Source organism: Passer domesticus, unplaced genomic scaffold, assembly GCF_036417665.1.
Source record: "Passer domesticus isolate bPasDom1 unplaced genomic scaffold, bPasDom1.hap1 HAP1_SCAFFOLD_51, whole genome shotgun sequence".
Lineage (NCBI taxonomy): Eukaryota > Metazoa > Chordata > Aves > Passeriformes > Passeridae > Passer > Passer domesticus.
The window spans coordinates 529,228-547,304 of record NW_026990161.1 but is presented as its reverse complement, the minus strand read 5'-3'; the positions used below and the strand labels follow the sequence as shown (position 1 = coordinate 547,304).

The 18,077-nt window shown below is 49.0% G+C and overlaps 2 protein-coding genes and 2 long non-coding RNA genes across 6 annotated transcripts; 3 read left to right on the top strand and 1 right to left on the bottom strand.

The window, feature by feature from the left end:
- Positions 1-953: 953 nt before the first annotated feature.
- LOC135292845 (ribosomal RNA processing protein 1 homolog) lies at positions 954-2,002 on the top strand. The gene is made up of 3 exons (XM_064406910.1): positions 954-1,113; positions 1,229-1,436; positions 1,753-2,002. Exons 1-2 carry the CDS (start codon positions 1,090-1,092, stop codon positions 1,430-1,432), a joined length of 228 nt encoding a protein of 75 aa, XP_064262980.1. The 5' UTR covers positions 954-1,089; the 3' UTR covers positions 1,433-1,436; positions 1,753-2,002.
- A 449-nt stretch (positions 2,003-2,451) lies between these two features.
- On the bottom strand, positions 2,452-9,886 carry LOC135292828 (uncharacterized). Of its 3 annotated transcripts, none has more exons than XM_064406897.1 (2): positions 6,572-9,886; positions 2,452-5,702 (listed from the first exon to the last, which is right to left on the bottom strand). In XM_064406897.1, the coding sequence occupies exon 2, from the start codon at positions 4,690-4,692 to the stop codon at positions 3,535-3,537; it is 1,158 nt and encodes a 385-aa protein (XP_064262967.1). In that variant the 5' UTR covers positions 4,693-5,702; positions 6,572-9,886; the 3' UTR covers positions 2,452-3,534. The 3 variants fall into 3 exon arrangements, with proteins under 3 accessions (XP_064262967.1, XP_064262968.1, XP_064262966.1); XM_064406898.1 differs by having other exon boundaries at positions 2,452-5,699; XM_064406896.1 differs by having other exon boundaries at positions 2,452-6,709; positions 8,818-9,828.
- A 186-nt stretch (positions 9,887-10,072) lies between these two features.
- LOC135292837 (uncharacterized) lies at positions 10,073-11,028 on the top strand. Its single transcript, XR_010355005.1, has 3 exons — positions 10,073-10,201; positions 10,312-10,501; positions 10,776-11,028. It is a non-coding gene; the product is annotated as an uncharacterized LOC135292837 (long non-coding RNA).
- Positions 11,029-15,194: 4,166 nt separating this feature from the next.
- Positions 15,195-16,159, top strand: LOC135292844 (uncharacterized). Its single transcript, XR_010355012.1, has 3 exons — positions 15,195-15,309; positions 15,420-15,609; positions 15,884-16,159. It is a non-coding gene; the product is annotated as an uncharacterized LOC135292844 (long non-coding RNA).
- The last annotated feature ends 1,918 nt before the right edge of the window (positions 16,160-18,077 follow it).

The window sequence follows — 18,077 nt, the reverse complement described above, 5'->3', positions numbered from 1 at the left end:
AGTCAGGGTGTTGATAGTAGTCCAGCCAGATGGTGGCTGCTCCTCCTGGAGCGGCGATGTGCAGAAGGGTGTAGATCCTTTCTGAAAATGCGGCGAAGGAGCAGCTGGGCCTTGGTTCCTGATTCCTCTGGGAAATCCAGCGAAGAAGGCTGTCTGTGGTCTCAGAAATGCTTGTTTTATGGTGGCAGGGATGCTTGGCTCCTCCCTCTGGGTGGAGCATCTCCCAATGGGATGATGTAACTAATCTTACCAGCCACAGTGAGTAATTCAATAGCCCATTAGCAGGAGATTATCTTCCAGGCAGTGTCATTGTTCTTGAAAGAGATAAGAAAAACTGCCTAACCCCCAACAGATGGCAAAAATAGAATACATGCTTATTTTACAAGCCAGGACACCTGGGTCTAAAGCTTGCATCTCTCAGTTCCTGATGCTATTTGCTACCCTTCAGCCTTGACTGGCCCTGATGTGACTGACTGCTGGGCAAGTGGGGCTGGGGATGCTCAGCCTGGAGAGAGGAGACACTGGGCAGCCTCACTGCGGCTCTGCAGGACTGGAAGGGTCCCGCAGGAAAGAAGGGGACAGAGTGTTCAGCAGGGCCTGTGCTGACAGGACAAGGGGGGATGGCTTTCAACTGCAGCAGGTTGATGGAAGCTGCATCTAAGGAAGCTGCTCTTTTCCACTGGGGGTGGTGGGGCACTGGTCCAGGCTGTGCAGAGAGGCTGTGCATGTCCCATCCTTGGCAACAGGGCTCTCAGCAGCATGCTCTGGGGGAAGACTGCTCAGCTGGGAACAAGATGTTGTTCTTCAGGCTCCCTTGCAAGCCCAACCGTTCAGGGACTCCATCATTCCATGGTCTCCACTGTCCACTTCAGATGGAGCCTGGGAACTGTGATGTCACAGCCCACGCTCCAGCTGGAACGTCCAGCGCCCAGCAAAGGGCACAACACAACCCTTGGCCGCTGTGTTGACACGCTCTGCACCTTGCTCCTGCCCTCGCCTTTCACTCTTCTTATCCCCCCGATACCCCGATCACCTCGATCATTCCTGACAGCTCCTGAGTGCCTGGATTTCATCATCCAGCCCTGCAGGATGCTCCCCTTTCTTCTGAGGAAGGTATGGTGCCATTCCATGGAGGTGGACACCCCCCACCTGCCCGGGTGGGCTGGAGCTCTGTGGGCATGGAGTGGGACAGGGACCCGCTCTGAGCTTTTGCTACCTACCTCTGCAGGCTGTCCCAGACAGAGAGGAGGAGATGGAGGTAGATACCAAGATTGATATGGAGGAGGAGATGGAAATAGACGGAGAAGACCCTGGAGAGGAAGAGATGGATGTGGATGAGGATGATGAAGAAGAGATGGACGTGGATGTGCATGAGGACGAAGAGATGGATGTGGATATGGAAGAGTCCATTGAGGACATGGATATTGATTAAGAAGGTGAGGAAGCGGCCATGATCTTGGCATGAAGAGCAATGCCAGCAGCAGGACAGGCAGAGTGGGTCTCCTGCTGCCAGGCTGGGGCTGGGCTGGGTGCTCCCTGCTCAGGGACATTGTACCCAGGGCACTGGATTCTGGTGGCCATCCACAGCCCGTCCTGTGCCTGCTTTGCTCCACACAAGCTCCATGCCAGACCCAGCCAGGCTCAGTTCTGGTAGCAGAGTCCTGCTGCTGGGCCAGCTGTGCCAGCCTAGGGGCACATGCAAGAGCCCTCTGTGCCTGACTGGAGTGACCGTGCCATTTGCTTTTCTTCCAGGTGCGATGGACATCACCGACAGAGGCACCACCCTTTTGTATATATGTTTTACACTTTGTTGTTGTTTTTTAGAATATAGATTTTAGGGCTATTTTGGACTTCTGTAAATACATTTCACATAGTTTTGCTAGGTAGGTTTTTCTCTATATATGTTCTATCAATTGTTGTTGTTACAAACATTCTTAGAATGTAAATATCTTCTGTATTTTTGCTTCTGTTCTTCTGTAATAAACAAATTTTATTTTTCACATCTCAGTTCTCCTTGCATTTGCTTCAGGCACAGGCAGCATTTTGACAAGTTGTGCTTTCCACTTGCTCCAGGTTCCCAGGGCTGGAGGTCCCTGGCACAGCCTCCCCAGGAGTGGGGGTCCCTGTGCACAGAGGGATCCCACTGACAGAGGTGAGCCTCTCCTTGCAGTTTCTCTGGACACACTTGGGAGCTGTAGGGGCAAAGCCCAGCGTGCCCTGGCCCATGAATCCCATGTTGGAGCAGGGCTGAGCCTGTGTGCTCCTGCAGAGCTTCAGCCATGGCTCTTCCCTGGGCAGCCCCAGGGCTAAGGAGGGGGCACTGGGCTGTGGGCACCCTGAGGGGCTGGAGCCAGCCTGGAGGGAGCCTCAGCCCCACATGGACCAAGATTTCCTTTGGAAACCCTCTCTGTCCCCAGACTCTGCTGAGCACAACAAGAATTGATCCTCCTAGTTCAAGGTGTGAAGTTCATTGGCACAAATTTGTCCCTTGGACTTTGTCCTGGTTTAGGGAAAATTTGGGAGATAACCCCCAAAGGGGCTTCTCTACAAAAGCAGATTCAATTGCCCCTCCACCCTCCAACCAGTTTGGGAGAAAATATCTCCTTGGAGAAAAAGTGGAAAGAAACCTGTTTATTAAACAATAGAACCCAAACAATATTAAACAACAAAACTTTTCACTGATCCAAAAAAACAAGCAAACTCAGAACGGCCACCTCCCTGGGTTGCAGCTCGGCTCACTCAGTCTTTGATCAGTCTCTCTGGTGCTGGAAATGCTGCTGCCCAGGCCCAGACAGGGGGGCTACAGGTGGAGCTGCTGGTGCTCTTCTGGGTGTTCAGTGCAGAGCAGGCTTGAACAGGTCCAAGAAAAAAGGAAAAAATCACAGTCCAGGGAACTTCTTTGCTTCAGCTAGGTAAAACTAACTAAAAGCAAGAAAATAGGGAAAAAGGAGCTCTGTCCGGCTGTCTGTCCATCCGCAGAAAACACAGTCCAGGAGCAGGAATGTGGAGGAGTGAGAGCAGTCTGAAAACAAACTGTGCGCTTCTTCCCTCCCCTCTTCACTGTCTGGAAGAGAGTCTTAAAGGTGTAAAACATATTATTCAGTATAAACAGAACAAGACGATTGGGGATAAAAGCATCATATAGTCAACCCAGGACATTCCACCCCTTATCCCCATATCATCGGCTTACTACTAAAACTAATATATATTCTTACTCTACAAACACATATATTATACATCTAATATACAGCTATACACAGACAATGGTGGTAACATTCAGCAAACAGTGATATTTATACATAGTTCTCACCCAACAATCAGATCTCCCTGAGGTACACATCCTGTTCTTCCATCTTTTTGCATTATCCACCATGTGCAACCTGGTCCCTGAGCAAAAACAACTCCGCAAATGGGTTTGTCTGTACTCAAGGTAGGATTGATCCAAACTGTCTTCCCTAACAAACCCCTGACATGTACCACTGGGACTTTGTCTCCATCTACTCTATGCAAAGGCTCAGATTGGGCAGGGCCCAATCAGTTAGTAGAGCCTCGGGTATTAACTAACCAGGTGGCCTTTGCCAAATGCTGCTCCCAATTTTTGAAAGATCCCCCACCTAAGGCTTTTAAGGTGGTTTTTAGCAGCCCATTGTACCTTTCCACTTTTCCCGCAGCTGGTGCATGGTAGGGGTTATGGTACACCCACTCAATGCCATGTTCTCTGGCCCAGGTGCTAATAAGGCTGTTCTTGAAATGAGTCCTGTTGTCTGACTCAGTCCTCTCAGGGGTACCATGTCTCCACAGGACTTGCTTTTCCAGGCACAGGATGGTGTTCTGGGCAGTAGCATGAGGCACAGGGTAGGTCTCCAACCATCCTGTGGTGGCTTCTACCATTGTGAGCACGTAGCGCTTGCCTTGGTGTGTGTGGGGCAGTGTGATGTAGTCAATCTGCCAGGCCTCCCCATACTTGTACTTGGACCACCGCCCACCATACCATAGGGGCTTCATCCGCTTGGCCTGTTTGATGGCAGCACACGTCTCACAGTCGTGGATAACCTGAGAAATACTGTCTATGGTTAAATCCACTCCTCGGTCTCGTGCCCTCTTATAGGTGGCATCTCTACCCTGATGACCTGAGGCATCATGGGTCCATCGAGCTAGGAATAACTCTCCCTTATGCTCCCAATCTAGGTTTGTCTTGGACACCCCTATCTTTGCAGCCTGGTCTACCTGCTCATTGTTCTTGTGCTCCTCATTAGCTCTACTCTTGAGGACATGGGCATCTACATGGCGGACCTTCACAGGTAGCCTCCCTACCCTGGTAGCGATGTCTTTCCACTCTTCAACAGCCCAAACTGGTTTTCCTCTACGCTGCCAATTAGCCTCTTTCCACCTCTCCAGCCAGCCCCACAGAGTGTTGGCTACCATCCATGAATCAGTGTAGAGGTAGAGCTTTGGCCACTTCTCTCTTTCAGCAATGTCCAAGGCCAGTTGAACAGCTTTGAGTTCAGCAAGTTGGCTTGATCCACCTTCTCCTTCAGTGGCCTCTGAAACCTGTCGTGTGGGGCTCCATACAGCTGCTTTCCACTTCCGATTCATTCCTACCATGCGACAGGAACCATCAGTAAAAAGAGCACATTGTGTTTCTTCCGCTGGCAGTTGGTTATATGGAGGAGATTCTTCAGCATGTGTCATTTCTTGTTCTTCTTTATCAGTGAGACTGAAGTTTTTAATTTCTGGCTAGTTTGTAATTATTTCTAGAATTTCAGGGCGATTCAGCTTTCTAATACGGGCACGCTGTGTTATGAGAGCAATCTACTTATTTTATGTAGCACTGGTGGCATGGTGGGTAGAGGGAACTTTTGCTTTGAACATCCACCCCAGTACTGGTAGTCGGGGTGCCAGGAGGAGTTGTGCTTCGGTGTTTATTACTTCTGAGGCAGTTTGGACTCTTTTATAGGTTGCTAAAATTTCTTTCTCTGTTGGAGTATAGTTGGCTTCAGACTTTCTGTAGTTTCGACTCTAAAATCCCAGTGGTCGGCTTCGAGTCTCTTCAGGCACTTTCTGCTACAAGTTCTAGGACAAACCATGGTTCCCGGCTGTAGAATAGAGCACATTTTTCACATCTGGTCTTGTTTTGACTGGGCTAAGGGTTACTGCATGAGCGATTTTTTGCTTAATTTGGACGAAGGCTTGTTGCTGTTCAGGGCTCTAGTGGAAAGTGTTCTTTTTATGGGTGACTAGATAGAGAGGGCTCACGATTTGACTATATTCAGGAATGTGCATTTTCTAAAAACCTATGGCACTTAGGAAAGCTTGTGTTTCCTTCTTGTTGGATGGTGGAGACATTGCTGTTATCTTGTTGATGACATCAGTGGGAATCTGACGCTGTTCGTCTTGCTACTTTACTCTTAGAAACTGGATTTCTTGAGCAGGTCTTTTGACTTTGCTCTTCTTGATGGTAAAGCCGGCTTTCAGGAGAATTTGGATAATTTTCTCTCTTTTCTCAAACACTTCTGCTGCTGTCTTCCCCTATATAATGATGTCATCAATATACTGCAGATGTTCTGGAGTTTTACCTTTTTCTAGTGTACTTTGGATCAGTCTATGGCAGATGGTAGGACTGTGCTTCTACTCCTGGGGCAGTCGGTTTCAAGTGTACTGCACACCTCTCTAGGTGAAGGCAAACTGAGGCTTGCATTCTGCTGTCAGCGGAATGGAGAAAAATGTATTGGCAATATTGATAGTGGCATACTACTTCGCTGCTTTGGACTCAAGCTCATACTGGAGCTCTAATATGTCTGGTACAGCAGCGCTCAGTGGTGGACTCACTTTATTTAATGCACGGTAGTTAACCGTCAGTCTCTATTCTCTTTTAGATTTATGCACAGGCTAGATGGGGCTGTTGAAGGGTGAGTGGGTTTTGTTGACTATTCTTTGGCTCTCTAGCTCTCGCATCATCTTATGGATGGGAATTACAGCATCTCGAGTGGTTTTATATTGTCGATGATGTACTGTGGAAGTGGCAATTGGTACTTGTTGTTCTTTTCTCTTTAGAAGCTTTATTGTAGATGGATTTTCAGACAGTCTAGGCAAGGTATTCAATTGCTGGACGCCCTCTGTTACTATAGTTGCTATCTTAAATGCTTACTTCAGTCCTTTTGGGTCTTTGAAATACCTACTTCACAGATAATCTATGCCCAGGATACATGGGGCTTTTGGGCCAGTCACAATAGGATGTTTCTTCTACTCATTCTCAGTCAAGCTCACATCAGCTTCTACTAAAGTGAAGTCTTGTGATCTCCCTGTCACACCAGCGATAGAAACGGATTCTGTCCCTACGTGTCTTGATGGAATTATGGTACACTGTGCACCAGTGTTGACTAAAGCTTTATACTTTTGTGGTTCTGATGTGCCAGGCCAACGAATCTATACTGTCCAGAAAACACGATTTTTTTTAGCTTCTACTTGGCTAGCGGCAGGGCTCCTCTAAGCTTGGTTATCTTTCTTTCTTTGGGCATATGTCTTAGAGGTTTTTTCAAGGGGATTAGACATGTCATTATTATTATCATACCTGGCAGTTTGGCTATGGGTAACTGGAGCTGCTTTCCTTGTGGTGGAACTTCTTCTCTGAGCTTTGTCTTCTTTTAATTCACGTACTTTTCGGGCCAGAGCAGCGGTGGATTTTTCATCTTATAGCTTCATGTTTTCTCTACAATTACGCAGAAAGAACCACAGCTCAGCTCGTGGGGTGTACTTTCTTTCTCCATCTGGGGAACGTCTGCGTTGGGTACTAGAACCTCTGATCTGTACTGCTGAGATTTGGAGAAGGTTTTCTTTAATCTCTTTTCTAAGCTTCTTATGATTCTTTTTTATCTTATCTTCTAATCTCTTCAGACGTGTTTCCACCGCTGCGATTCTGGCATGTGTGGGGCTATGCACAGCATCTGCATAAGCTCGGAGTTTCTTTGCCATGTCAAGCACAGTCTCATCCATGTTATCTCGCTTTATGATAGCTAGAGCAGATGCATATTCATGTGGTTCAAGTTGTACTAGTTTTCGCCACATCACAGATGTGCATGGTACTAAGTCTGGATTTTTAATTGTTATGTCATCTGAGAATATAATTTCTCTTATTGTTATTTTTTTCAAGCGTTGAATCTTTTGTTCTATGGTTTTTTACTGTGTTTGCTGCATGTAGAGATCATCGGCACACAAGTATCTTTGTGCTACACTGTTTAAGACCTGTACCCAGAGGCTGTGAGGGTTAGCCCCCCTCATCATGCTTTGGTCAATGACAGGATCATGTGACAGGGATCTCAAATGCTTCGCTTCTGTGTTATTCAGAATTGTAGCTTCGCTTGCAGCATTTTAAAGACAGACTAACCAGCTAATTATGGATTTATCAGATCGTCGGGTGTAATCCTTCCTTAGGCCACGCAGGTCTTTTAGGGAGAAGGACTTAATATTGGCTTCTGATTTTGTGTTAGTTGCTTTGACTCCTGATTTTATGTTAGGAAATGTTGAGGGTCTTTCTTTTGCATCATCATCATTATCATCTATTGGTCGATCGGTCTTGTCTGTGCACTTCTTACTTTTAGTGCTAGTAGCAACAGCTATTGGTTGAGGCTTATTGTTTGGTTTAACCACTGGCTTAGGTTCACTATGTGGTTTAGCTGCTGGTTTTGAGCTTGGGGTGTTGGTTGCAACTTGAGCGATTGGGATAGCTCTTGATGTATCTCCCTGCCCCCGTTCCTCGGTCTGCTGCCCTAGAGTATCTAGCAGTGTACGATAAGCATATGCTAGGGCCCAGCTCACTGCAATGATCCTTTTCTCCTTAGGGCTATCATTGAGATACTTCTCTTTCAGATATTTCCCCACTTCAGCTGGGTTCTGAATTTGTTCATGGGGAAAGTCCCAGACTATAGGGTCAGAGAATTCTTTCAGGATTTGGCTCATATTTTCCCATTCTCCACCCCACTCAGGATTCTCCACACGTGGGTCTACTTCTGGGTCAGGGGTCTCATCAGCTCTTCTAGACATCTCAGCCCTCATTCTAGAGAAGCTGCAGACCATATAGAGGAAGCCTACTAGATTAAATGCCAGAAAGATGGTCTCTTTAATATTCAGGGGAAACTGAACATTCTCCAAAAGTGACATAACAGATTCAAAGGAGAAGAAGGAAAGGAAAGGCTGGAAAGCCTCATTCCCTGCTCCTCCTCTAACCAGCTGGGTGCAATTACTAATAAATTCCCAAAACATACTGCTAGAACTGGGATGCAGGGTAAGATGAAGAAACCATAAACCATACATATCGTAAACAGACGCCAGTATTTTTGTAAACGCCTTATAAATCATTATCACCAAGGCTAACACAATAGCTAATCTAATCCATGCCCCTTTACCGCAAAAACTACGTGATAGGGACAATAATCCTAGTGACCAGAAAAGTATTGAAACCTCAAAAAGGTCTAGAGACCAGAGCCACATAAAGGCCTCCCCAAGAGACATTACAAATTCAAATAACATGGCTACTGGGTACTTTAACCTACTACACACCAAGCACAACAAACCTACAATCAATAAAGGGTTTTTTTCCACTTTCTCAAGCCACGCTTTGGGCGCCACTAACTGTATTTGTCCTGGTTTAGGGCAAGTTTGGGAGATAACCCCCAAAGGGGCTTCTCTACAAAAGCAGATGCAATTGCCCCTCCACCCTCCAACCGGTTCAGGAGAAAATATTTCTTTGGAGAAAAGTGGAAAGAAACCTGTTTATTAAACAATAGAAACCAAACAATATTAAACAATAAAACTTCTCACTGATCCAAGGAAAGCAAACTCAGAACAGTCCTCTCTCCTGGTTGCAGCTTGGCTCACTCAGTCTCTGATCAGTCTCTGGTGCTGGAAACGCCGCGGCCTAGGCCTGGCCAGGGGCTACAGGTGGAGCTGCCGGTGCTCTTCTGGGTGTTCAGTGCAGAGCAGGCTTGAACAGGTCCAAGAAAAAAGGAAAAAAATCACAATCTGGAGAACTTCTTTGCCTCAGCCAGCTAAAACTAACTAAAAAAAGAAAAAGGGAAAAAAGGAGCTCTGTCCGGCTGTCTGTCCATCCGCAGAAAACACAGTCCAGGAGCAGGAATGTGGAGGAGTGAGAGCAGTCTGAAAACAAACTGTGCGCTTCTTCCCTCCCGTCCTCACTGTCTGGAAGAGAGTCTTAAAGGTTTAAAACATATTATTCAGCGTAAACAGAACAAGACGATTGGGGATAAAAGCATCATATAGTCAACCCAGGACAACACTCTTCATGGCAATGCACAGCGTTTGGAGTTCCACACAAAGACCCATCTCTGGCCTCATTCATCAACACTTGAAGCAAGTGTGCTCCGGCCTCTGGGAGTGCAGCTCGCTCACACGGGCTCACTGTGGACACGCCGCAATCACACAGTCATTGAGTGCACCAGAGAACCTGGCCTCTAATAAAAGGCAGGAATGCCACAAATCACCCAACCCAATGCCTTGCATGTCTCTACTTTTTCCTTCTTCTCTCATCTCTCATGTCACTTTCCCCATTTCCTCTCTCTGCCAGCTTGGCTTCTCTCTCTCCTGGCTGCAGCTTCAGCCACATGTGTGACACTGCAGGAACATCCTGACCTACAGGGAAGTGGGAGAGGACTCTTTGTCAGCAACTGAAGTCACAGAACAAGGGGGAATGGGATGAAACTGCAAGAGCTGGAATCCATTCCATGATGGCAAGAAGTTCTTTCCTGTCAGGGTGCTTGTCCCTGACACAGGGACCAGCGCAGAGAGGCTGTGCATGCCCCATGCCCATCAACATCCAAGGCCAGCTTGGACAGGGGCCGCAGCAACCTGCTGTGCTGGGAGGCTGCTCAGCTTGGAACCAGATGATCTTTAGGGTCCCTTCCAAGCCAAACCATTCAAGGATTTCATCATTCCACCATGCCCACCTCCCAGTGTGGAGCGGCCCTGAAACTTCTGTGACATCACAGCTCCCAAAGCGTTCCAGGTGGAACGTCCAGCACCTGGAAACCACCACAGCAGACACTCTGCCTGCTGCCAGCGCTCAGTTGGCGCTCGCTCTGCACTCTGCCCGTCAGCACTCAGCTGTTGCTGCTGCTGCCTGGCCTTTTCCTGCTGCCTGCTCTGGAGCACCAACCCCAGCAGGATGAGCACTGCTGCACCAGTGGAGGTACTGTGCCATTCCAGGGAGGGGGCAGCCTGCTTGAGCAGGCTGCAGCCATGTAGGAATGGATGGTGTGGGACAGGAACCCCACTGTGAGATTGTGCTGTCTCTTGCAGACTAACAGAGACACTGTGGAGGAGATGCAAGTGGACATGGTGCTGGATGAGGAAGAAATTATGGAGGTGGACGTGGAAGACCAGGTTGAGGAGATGGAAGTAGATGTGGAGGATGACATCGAGCAGATGGAAGTGGACGAGGAGCATGAGGAGGAGCCCATGGTCCTTGGATGAAGATGGAGCCCCACAAGTAAGACAGGCAGATGCTCCCCATGCCCTGCCCACAGACACAGTGGCTGCCCTGACGCCAGGCTGGGGCTGGGCTGGATGGCCCCGCTCAGGGACACGCTGCCCGCAGGGGGCCTGGATTGTGCTGCCACAAGCACCAGCCCTGGCCTGCCCTGCACTTGCCTGGGGCCACACCAGCCCTGCCAGTCCTGTCCCAGCTCCTGTGGCCCAGCTCCCAGCCCAGCTGGGCCCAGGGCTGGCAGCAGACTCCAGCTTTGCTTCTCTCTTCCTTCCAGGACTGCTGGAGATGACGGCCGTACCTATTACACCTGTGTATATATGTTTGAAAAGTTAGGATATTTTTGTAAATATGTTCTTAGGTTAGTAGTTCTCTGTAAATATGTTTTGAAGATTGTTAGTCCATAGGATCCCACGGAAATATGTGCTGTAGATTGTTGTTGTTGTTGTTGTTATAAGGATTTTTGTAATAGAAGGTGTTCTGTAAATCCTCGTGTTTGCCGATCTTCGCCAAATAAATACTGCTTCTTTATAAAACTTCACTTCTCTTTCTCATTCCTTTGGGCACTGTCAGAACCCTGGACGTCTCGCTGACCATCCTAAATGATTGCAGCCCCAGCCAGGGGGCTTTAAATCCCTGGCAGGGGGTTCAGAGACCCTGGCATGTAGCCAAAGACCCCTGGGCCTTTGAATTTAACCCATAAAGCATGTTACCACCTTTATGTCAAGAATTAAAAGTCACAACAATTTAGATAGTCTAGTAATAGTAATCACAAAGTGAACGGAAAACATTTAGAGCACTGCACACAGAGGTTTTGAACCTTGTACGAAAGAGTTTGGAATTGTCTACATAGAAGTCAGAGGTTCTAAGACAGAAAAATTTGGGCGTACCCTGTCCTTCCTCTTTCTTCTCCCTAGCATCCATATGAAAGATGATGTTAGCATCCACAAATTGGTTTCAAGTAGAAAGTCACTATCTAACTTAAGTAATAGGTATTAAAACATTCTTGTAAACATAGTATACGCACTTTTTAATATAAAAGATAACACCAACCCGAGAGGCAAAAAGAGTGCCTTGAGCTGACCTGCTGAACAAACCTCAGCAGGCGAGACAAAAAATGTTTTAGACAAAACATAAAAATCAACCTTAAGAGCGTGAAGCACATACTTCTCAACTCTTCCTTCGACAGCTAAGTTAGAAAAAGAGACTTCTAACATACCTCGAAATCCCATCAACCAAAGAAAACCCAAGAGACACAGGCAGCGTTTGCACAGTTGGGATTTCCACTTGTTCCGGGATCCCGGGGCTGGAGCTCCCTGGGGCTGCTGCCACGGCCACCCCGCGGCTGGGGCTCCCTGTGCACAGGGGGTCCCACTGACACCACTGCTGCCGCTGGCCACTGCTGCTGCTCCTGGGCTGGGGCACAGCCGCGTCCCCAAGAGCTGAGCTCTCACCAGCACAGAGGGGGCTCTCACTGCACTGGCCCCTGCAGCCATGCCACCAAAGCAAGGCAGGAAACTTTCAGCCACCCTTCCTGCTGCAGCCACAGCCACTCCTGGCTCCAGAGCCGCCATCAGCCCACAGGGATGCAAAATCCACCTGCCCGCTCTCAAGGCCTTGACAGCCTTGGCAACTGTGGCACCTGCATCTGGGCTGCTGCAGGGGCTGATGTTTAAGCCTTGCAGCCTCCAAAGGCTCCGGGCTCTGCTTCCCACCCTGCTCTGCACTGCCCTGCCTCCGCGTTGCTCAAGAGACAAAAGCCAAGCCAGGGGATCCTCACCCTGCCCAAATTGCTGAATTGACTGCAGTACTTAGGACCTTCTCCACTTTCAGAGAACCTATTCGTTTGATCACTGATTCGGCACATGTCTATGGCCTAGTGCAGCGGGCTGAAAATTCCATTTTCAAAGACATTTCTAACCCCAACTAGAGCATTTGCTTTCAGCATTCATTTCTCTTTTGTCCCACAGACAACACCCACACTATATCATGCACACAAGGCCTCATACCACCCTTCCTGGGTTCATAGTAGGCAATGCTACAGCAGATGCCCCAGCAAGGGTTGTCCAAACTTCCCCATGGAATGTTTTTGAACAGGCTAGGATCCGCCACCACTTCCACCATCAAAACATTCCTGCACCGCTCAGCATCTTTAAAATTACCCAAGATCCATGGCAAACACCTGCCCAAATTGTCAGCAACGTGCCTTTGCTTCTGTCAGAGCTGTACTCAATCCAAGAGGACTAAAGACTCTCCAGATCGGGCAATCTCACATCACACACCAAGCCCCTTTTGGGAGACTAAAATACATCCCCGTCTCAATCCACACCGACAACGCTGCGGTTTTCGCCTTTGCCCATGCTGGTGAGAAATCAAAAGATGCTATAAAACGTTCCTTTTTAGCCTTTTCCACCTTCCCTGTTCCACAGGAAATTAAAACTGATCATACCTCCCACTGATTCCAACCGTTTTCTGACCAGTGGGCTACAAAACATGTCACAGCCATACCACACTCTGCCACAGGACAGTCCATAGTCCAGAGGGCCCACTCTTCCATCCAAAGGATCCTTGATCAACAGAGACAGGGAGTCCACATAGTATCTCCCATTGAGAGCCTGGCCAAGGCCCTTGATGTGCTCAACTTTTTCAACACCTCATTTATGAAGCCAACTCCCCCAGTCATCAGGCATTTTTGCATTTCATGTCACTGCAGGCCAGTGAAAAGAAAAGCCACCTGTCTTGATCAAAGACCCTGAATCCAAACAAATTATGGGCCCTTTCCCATTCATTACTTGGGGGAGAGGATATGCTTGTGTCTCTACAGCAGCACGCCCAAGATGGATCCCAGCAAAAAACATCAAACCCTTCTGCCAATGGCCAGGCAAACACCAGGGCCACCTTCAGAAGAACAGTATGAAAGCCTAAGAGAGACAGCAGCAGCCTAGAAAAGAAGAAGAAGAAGGACAGAAGAAGATCTCCTAAGCAGTGTGGACCACACAGACCAACACCAAGAGAGCTCAGACACCACTATCCAGGATATATCGCTTAACATTTCTAAAAACTGTATTCTAGCCTTGATATTGGATTCTTCTAATAAGCTGACTTCAAACCATTGCCTTACAGAAGAGAAAGTTTAGTGGGACCAGAATTTAAGGTTCACATTGCAATCTCCCTATCTCTTTACTTTCAGGCCACCCAAGCCTCCACCCACTACTAAATTAGCTAAAGTCAAAGGATGCTGTCTTTTGTTGCCACTGCAGCAGGAAGCTGGATGCTCCTCACTATGCCACATGCCTTCAGCTGGCTGGTTCCACAGCCAAGCCACAATTTCTTGCCCATGGCCACGCTTGTCAACCTCTTCTCACATAAGGACTCAGTATACCAGAGCGGCCAGCTGCTCACAGATCAAATCAACAAGATCCAGACAAAAGGCAACAACGACTGGCTCACTGGACTTTTGAAAGACTGGGACACGAAAGGCTGGCTTTCACCTTTAGTTAAGACTGTTTTGTGGGCTTTGTTTCTGGTATTCATAGTCTTGGTTATTCTATCCAGTTTTGCTCAACGCATGCAGAAGTCCATGGCAGAAGCCTTCATTCCTGAAAACAAAAAGGGGGCAGTTGTGGAGACCCAGGGGCCTGCCATTGAACTGTAATACCTTAGGGCAAAGGGGACCAAGGTGAAACAGAGAAACCCCTCTGAATGCAAGGCTCTCACCCATGGCCACTTGCAGCCTCTTGCAATCCGCAGGTTTTGTTGCTATCACCCACTTCAACTGCCATTTTTTCCTTAGATCTACTCTCCAGACAATGTTCTTCCCTCTCTTCTCCCCTCCTTCGCCCCTTCGCCCTCCAATATAAAACCCTCATTCCCCAGCCTCATTTTCTCTCTGGCCCTGGACCCTCTTCATGGCAATGCACAGCGTTTGGGGTTCCACACAAAGACCCATCTCTGGCCTCATTCATCAACACTTGAAGCAAGTGTGCTCCGGCCTCTGGGAGTGCAGCTCGCTCACACGGGCTCACTGTGGACACGCCGCAATCACACAGTCATTGAGTGCACCAGAGAACCTGGCCTCTAATAAAAGGCATGAATGCCACAAATCACCCAACCCAATGCCTTGCATGTCTCTACTTTTTCCTTCTCCTCTCATCTCTCATGTCACTTTCCCCATTTCCTCTCTCTGCCAGCTTGGCTTCTCTCTCTCCTGGCTGCAGCTTCAGCCACATGTGTGACACTGCAGGAACAGCCTGACCCACAGGGAAGTGGGAGAGGACTCTTTGTCAGCAACTGAAGTCACAGAACAAGGGCGAATGGGATGAAACTGCAAGAGCTGGAATCCATTCCATGATGGCAAGAAGTTCTTTCCTGTCAGGGTGCTTGTCCCTGACACAGGGACCAGCGCAGAGAGGCTGTGCATGCCCCATGCCCATCAACATCCAAGTCCAGCTTGGACAGGGGCCGCAGCAACCTGCTGTGCTGGGAGGCTGCTCAGCTTGGAACCAGATGATCTTTAGGGTCCCTTCCAAGCCAAACCATTCAAGGATTTCATCATTCTACCATTCCCACCTCCCAGTGTGGAGCGGCCCTGAAACTTCTGTGACATCACAGCTCCCACAGTGTTCCAGGTGGAACGTCCAGCACCTGGAAACCACCACAGCAGACACTCTGCCTGCTGCCAGCGCTCAGTTGGCGCTCGCTCTGCGCTCTGCCCGTCAGCACTCAGCTGTTGCTGCTGCTGCCTGGGCTTTTCCTGCTGCCTGCTCTGGAGCACCAACCCCAGCAGGATGAGCACTGCTGCGCCAGTGGAGGTACTGTGCCATTCCAGGGAGGAGGCAGCCTGCTTGAGCAGGCTGCAGCCATGTAGGAATGGATGGTGTGGGACAGGAACCCCACTGTGAGATTGTGCTGTCTCTTGCAGACTAACAGAGACACTGTGGTGGCGATGGAAGTGGACATGGTGCTGAATGAGGAAGAAAGGATGCAGGTGGATGTGGAAGACCAGGTTGAGGAGATGGAAGTTGATGAGGAGGATGACATCGAGGAGATGGAAGTGGATGAGAAGGATGAGGAGGAGCCCATGGTCCTTGGATGAAGATGGAGCCCCACAAGTAAGACAGGCAGATGGTCCCCATGCCCTGCCCACAGACACAGTGGCTGCCCTGACGCCAGGCTGGGGCTGGGCTGGATGGCCCCGCTCAGGGACACGCTGCCCGCAGGGGGCCTGGATTGTGCTGCCACAAGCACCAGCCCTGGCTTGCCCTGCACTTGCCTGGGGCCACACCAGTCCTGCCAGCCCTGTCCCAGCTCCTGTGGCCCAGCTCCCAGCCCAGCTGGGCCCAGGGCTGGCAGCAGACTCCAGCTTTGCTTCTCTCTTCCTTCCAGGACTGCTGGAGATGATGGCCGTACCTATTACACCTGTGTATATATGTTTGAATAGTTAGGATATTTTTGCAAATATGTTCTTAGGTTAGTAGTTCTCTGTAAATATGTTTTGAAGATTGTTAGTCCATAGTATCCCATGGAAATAAATCCTGTAGATTGTTACTGTTGTTGTTGTTGTTGTTGTTGTTATAAGGATTGTTGTAATGAAAGGTGTTCTGTAAATCCTAGAGTTTGGCAATCTTTGGCAAATAAATACGGCTTCTTTTTAAAACCTCACTTCTCTTTGTCATTCCTTTGGGCACAGGCAGCGTTTGCACAGTTGGGATTCCACTTGTTCCGGGATCCCGGGGCTGGAGCTCCCTGGGGCTTCTGCCACGGCCACCCCGCGGCTGGGGGTCCCTGTGCACAGGGGTCCCACTGACACCACTGCTGCCGCTGGCCACTGCTGCTGCTCCTGGGCTGGGGCACAGCCGCGTCCCCAAGAGCTGAGCTCTCACCAGCACAGAGGGGGCTCTCACTGCACTGGCCCCTGCAGCCATGCCACCAAAGCAAGGCAGGAAACTTTCAGCCACCCTTCCTGCTGCAGCCACAGCCACTCCTGGCTCCAGAGCCGCCATCAGCCCACAGGGATGCAAAATCCACCTGCCCGCTCTCAAGGCCTTGACAGCCTTGGCAACTGTGGCACCTGCATCTGGGCTGCTGCAGGGGCTGATGTTTAAGGCTTGCAGCCTCCAAAGGCTCCGGGCTCTGCTTCCCACCCTGCTCTGCACTGCCCTGGGCCCGCATTGCTCAAGAGACAAAAGCCAAGCCAGGGGATCCTCACCCTGCCCAAATTGCTGAATTGACTGCAGTCCTTAGGACCTTCTCCACTTTCAAAGAACCTCTTCCTTTGATCACTGATTCGGCAGATGTCTATGGCCTAGTGCAGCAGGCTGAAAATTCCATTTTCAAAGACATTTCTAACCCCAACTAGAGCATTTGCTTTCCCCTTTCATTTCTCTTCTGTCCCACAGACAACACCCACGCTATATCATGCACACAAGGCCTCATACCACCCTTCCTGGGTTCATAGTAGGCAATGTTAGAGCAGATGCCCCAGCAAGGGTTGTCCAATCTTCCCCACGGAATGTTTTTGAACAGGCTAGGATCCGCCACCACTTCCACCATCAAAACATTCCTGCACCGCTCAGCATCTTTAAAATTACCCAAGATCCATGGCAAACACCTGCCCAAATTGTCAGCAACGTGCCTTTGCTTCTGTCAGAGCTGCACTCAATCCAAGAGGACTAAAGACTCTCCAGATCGGGCAATCTCACATCACACACCAAGCCCCTTTTGGGAGACTAAAATACATCCCCGTCTCAATCCACACCGACAACGCTGCGGTTTTCGCCTTTGCCCATGCTGGTGAGAAATCAAAAGATGCTATAAAACGTTCCTTTTTAGCCTTTTCCACCTTCCCTGTTCCACAGGAAATTAAAACTGATCATGGTCCTGCTTATACCTCCCACTGATTCCAACCGTTTTCTGACCAGTGGGCTACAAAACATGTCACAGCCATACCACACTCTGCCACAGGACAGTCCATCGTCCAGAGGGCCCACTCTTCCATCCAAAGGATCCTTGATCAACAGAGACAGGGAGTCCACATAGTATCTCCCATTGAGAGCCTGGCCAAGGCCCTTGATGTGCTCAACTTTTTCAACACCTCATTTATGAAGCCAACTCCCCCAGTCATCAGGCATTTTTGCATTTCATGTCACTGCAGGCCAGTGAAAAGAAAAGCCACCTGTCTTGATCAAAGACCCTGAATCCAAACAAATTATGGGCCCTTTCCCATTCATTACTTGGGGGAGAGGATATGCTTGTGTCTCTACAGCAGCACGCCCAAGATGGATCCCAGCAAAAAACATCAAACCCTTCTGCCAATGGCCAGGCAAACACCAGGGCCACCTTCAGAAGAACAGTATGAAAGCCTAAGAGAGACAGCAGCAGCCTAGAAAAGAAGAAGAAGAAGGACAGAAGAAGATCTCCTAAGCAGTGTGGACCACACAGACCAACACCAAGAGAGCTCAGACACCACTATCCAGGATATATCGCTTAACATTTCTAAAAACTGTATTCTAGCCTTGATATTGGATTCTTCTAATAAGCTGACTTCAAACCATTGCCTTACAGAAGAGAAAGTTTAGTG

Bases quoted from the DNA above. Each gene is read 5' to 3' on its own strand.
- LOC135292845 (XM_064406910.1), top strand. From the start codon at position 1,090: ATGCTCCCCTTTCTTCTGAGGAAG. The intron at 1,114-1,228 runs GTATGGTGCCAT...CTACCTCTGCAG, and splicing joins TCCCCTTTCTTCTGAGGAAG to GCTGTCCCAGACAGAGAGGA.
- LOC135292828 (XM_064406897.1), bottom strand. From the start codon at position 4,692: ATGACACATGCTGAAGAATCTCCTCCATATAACCAACTGCCAGCGGAA.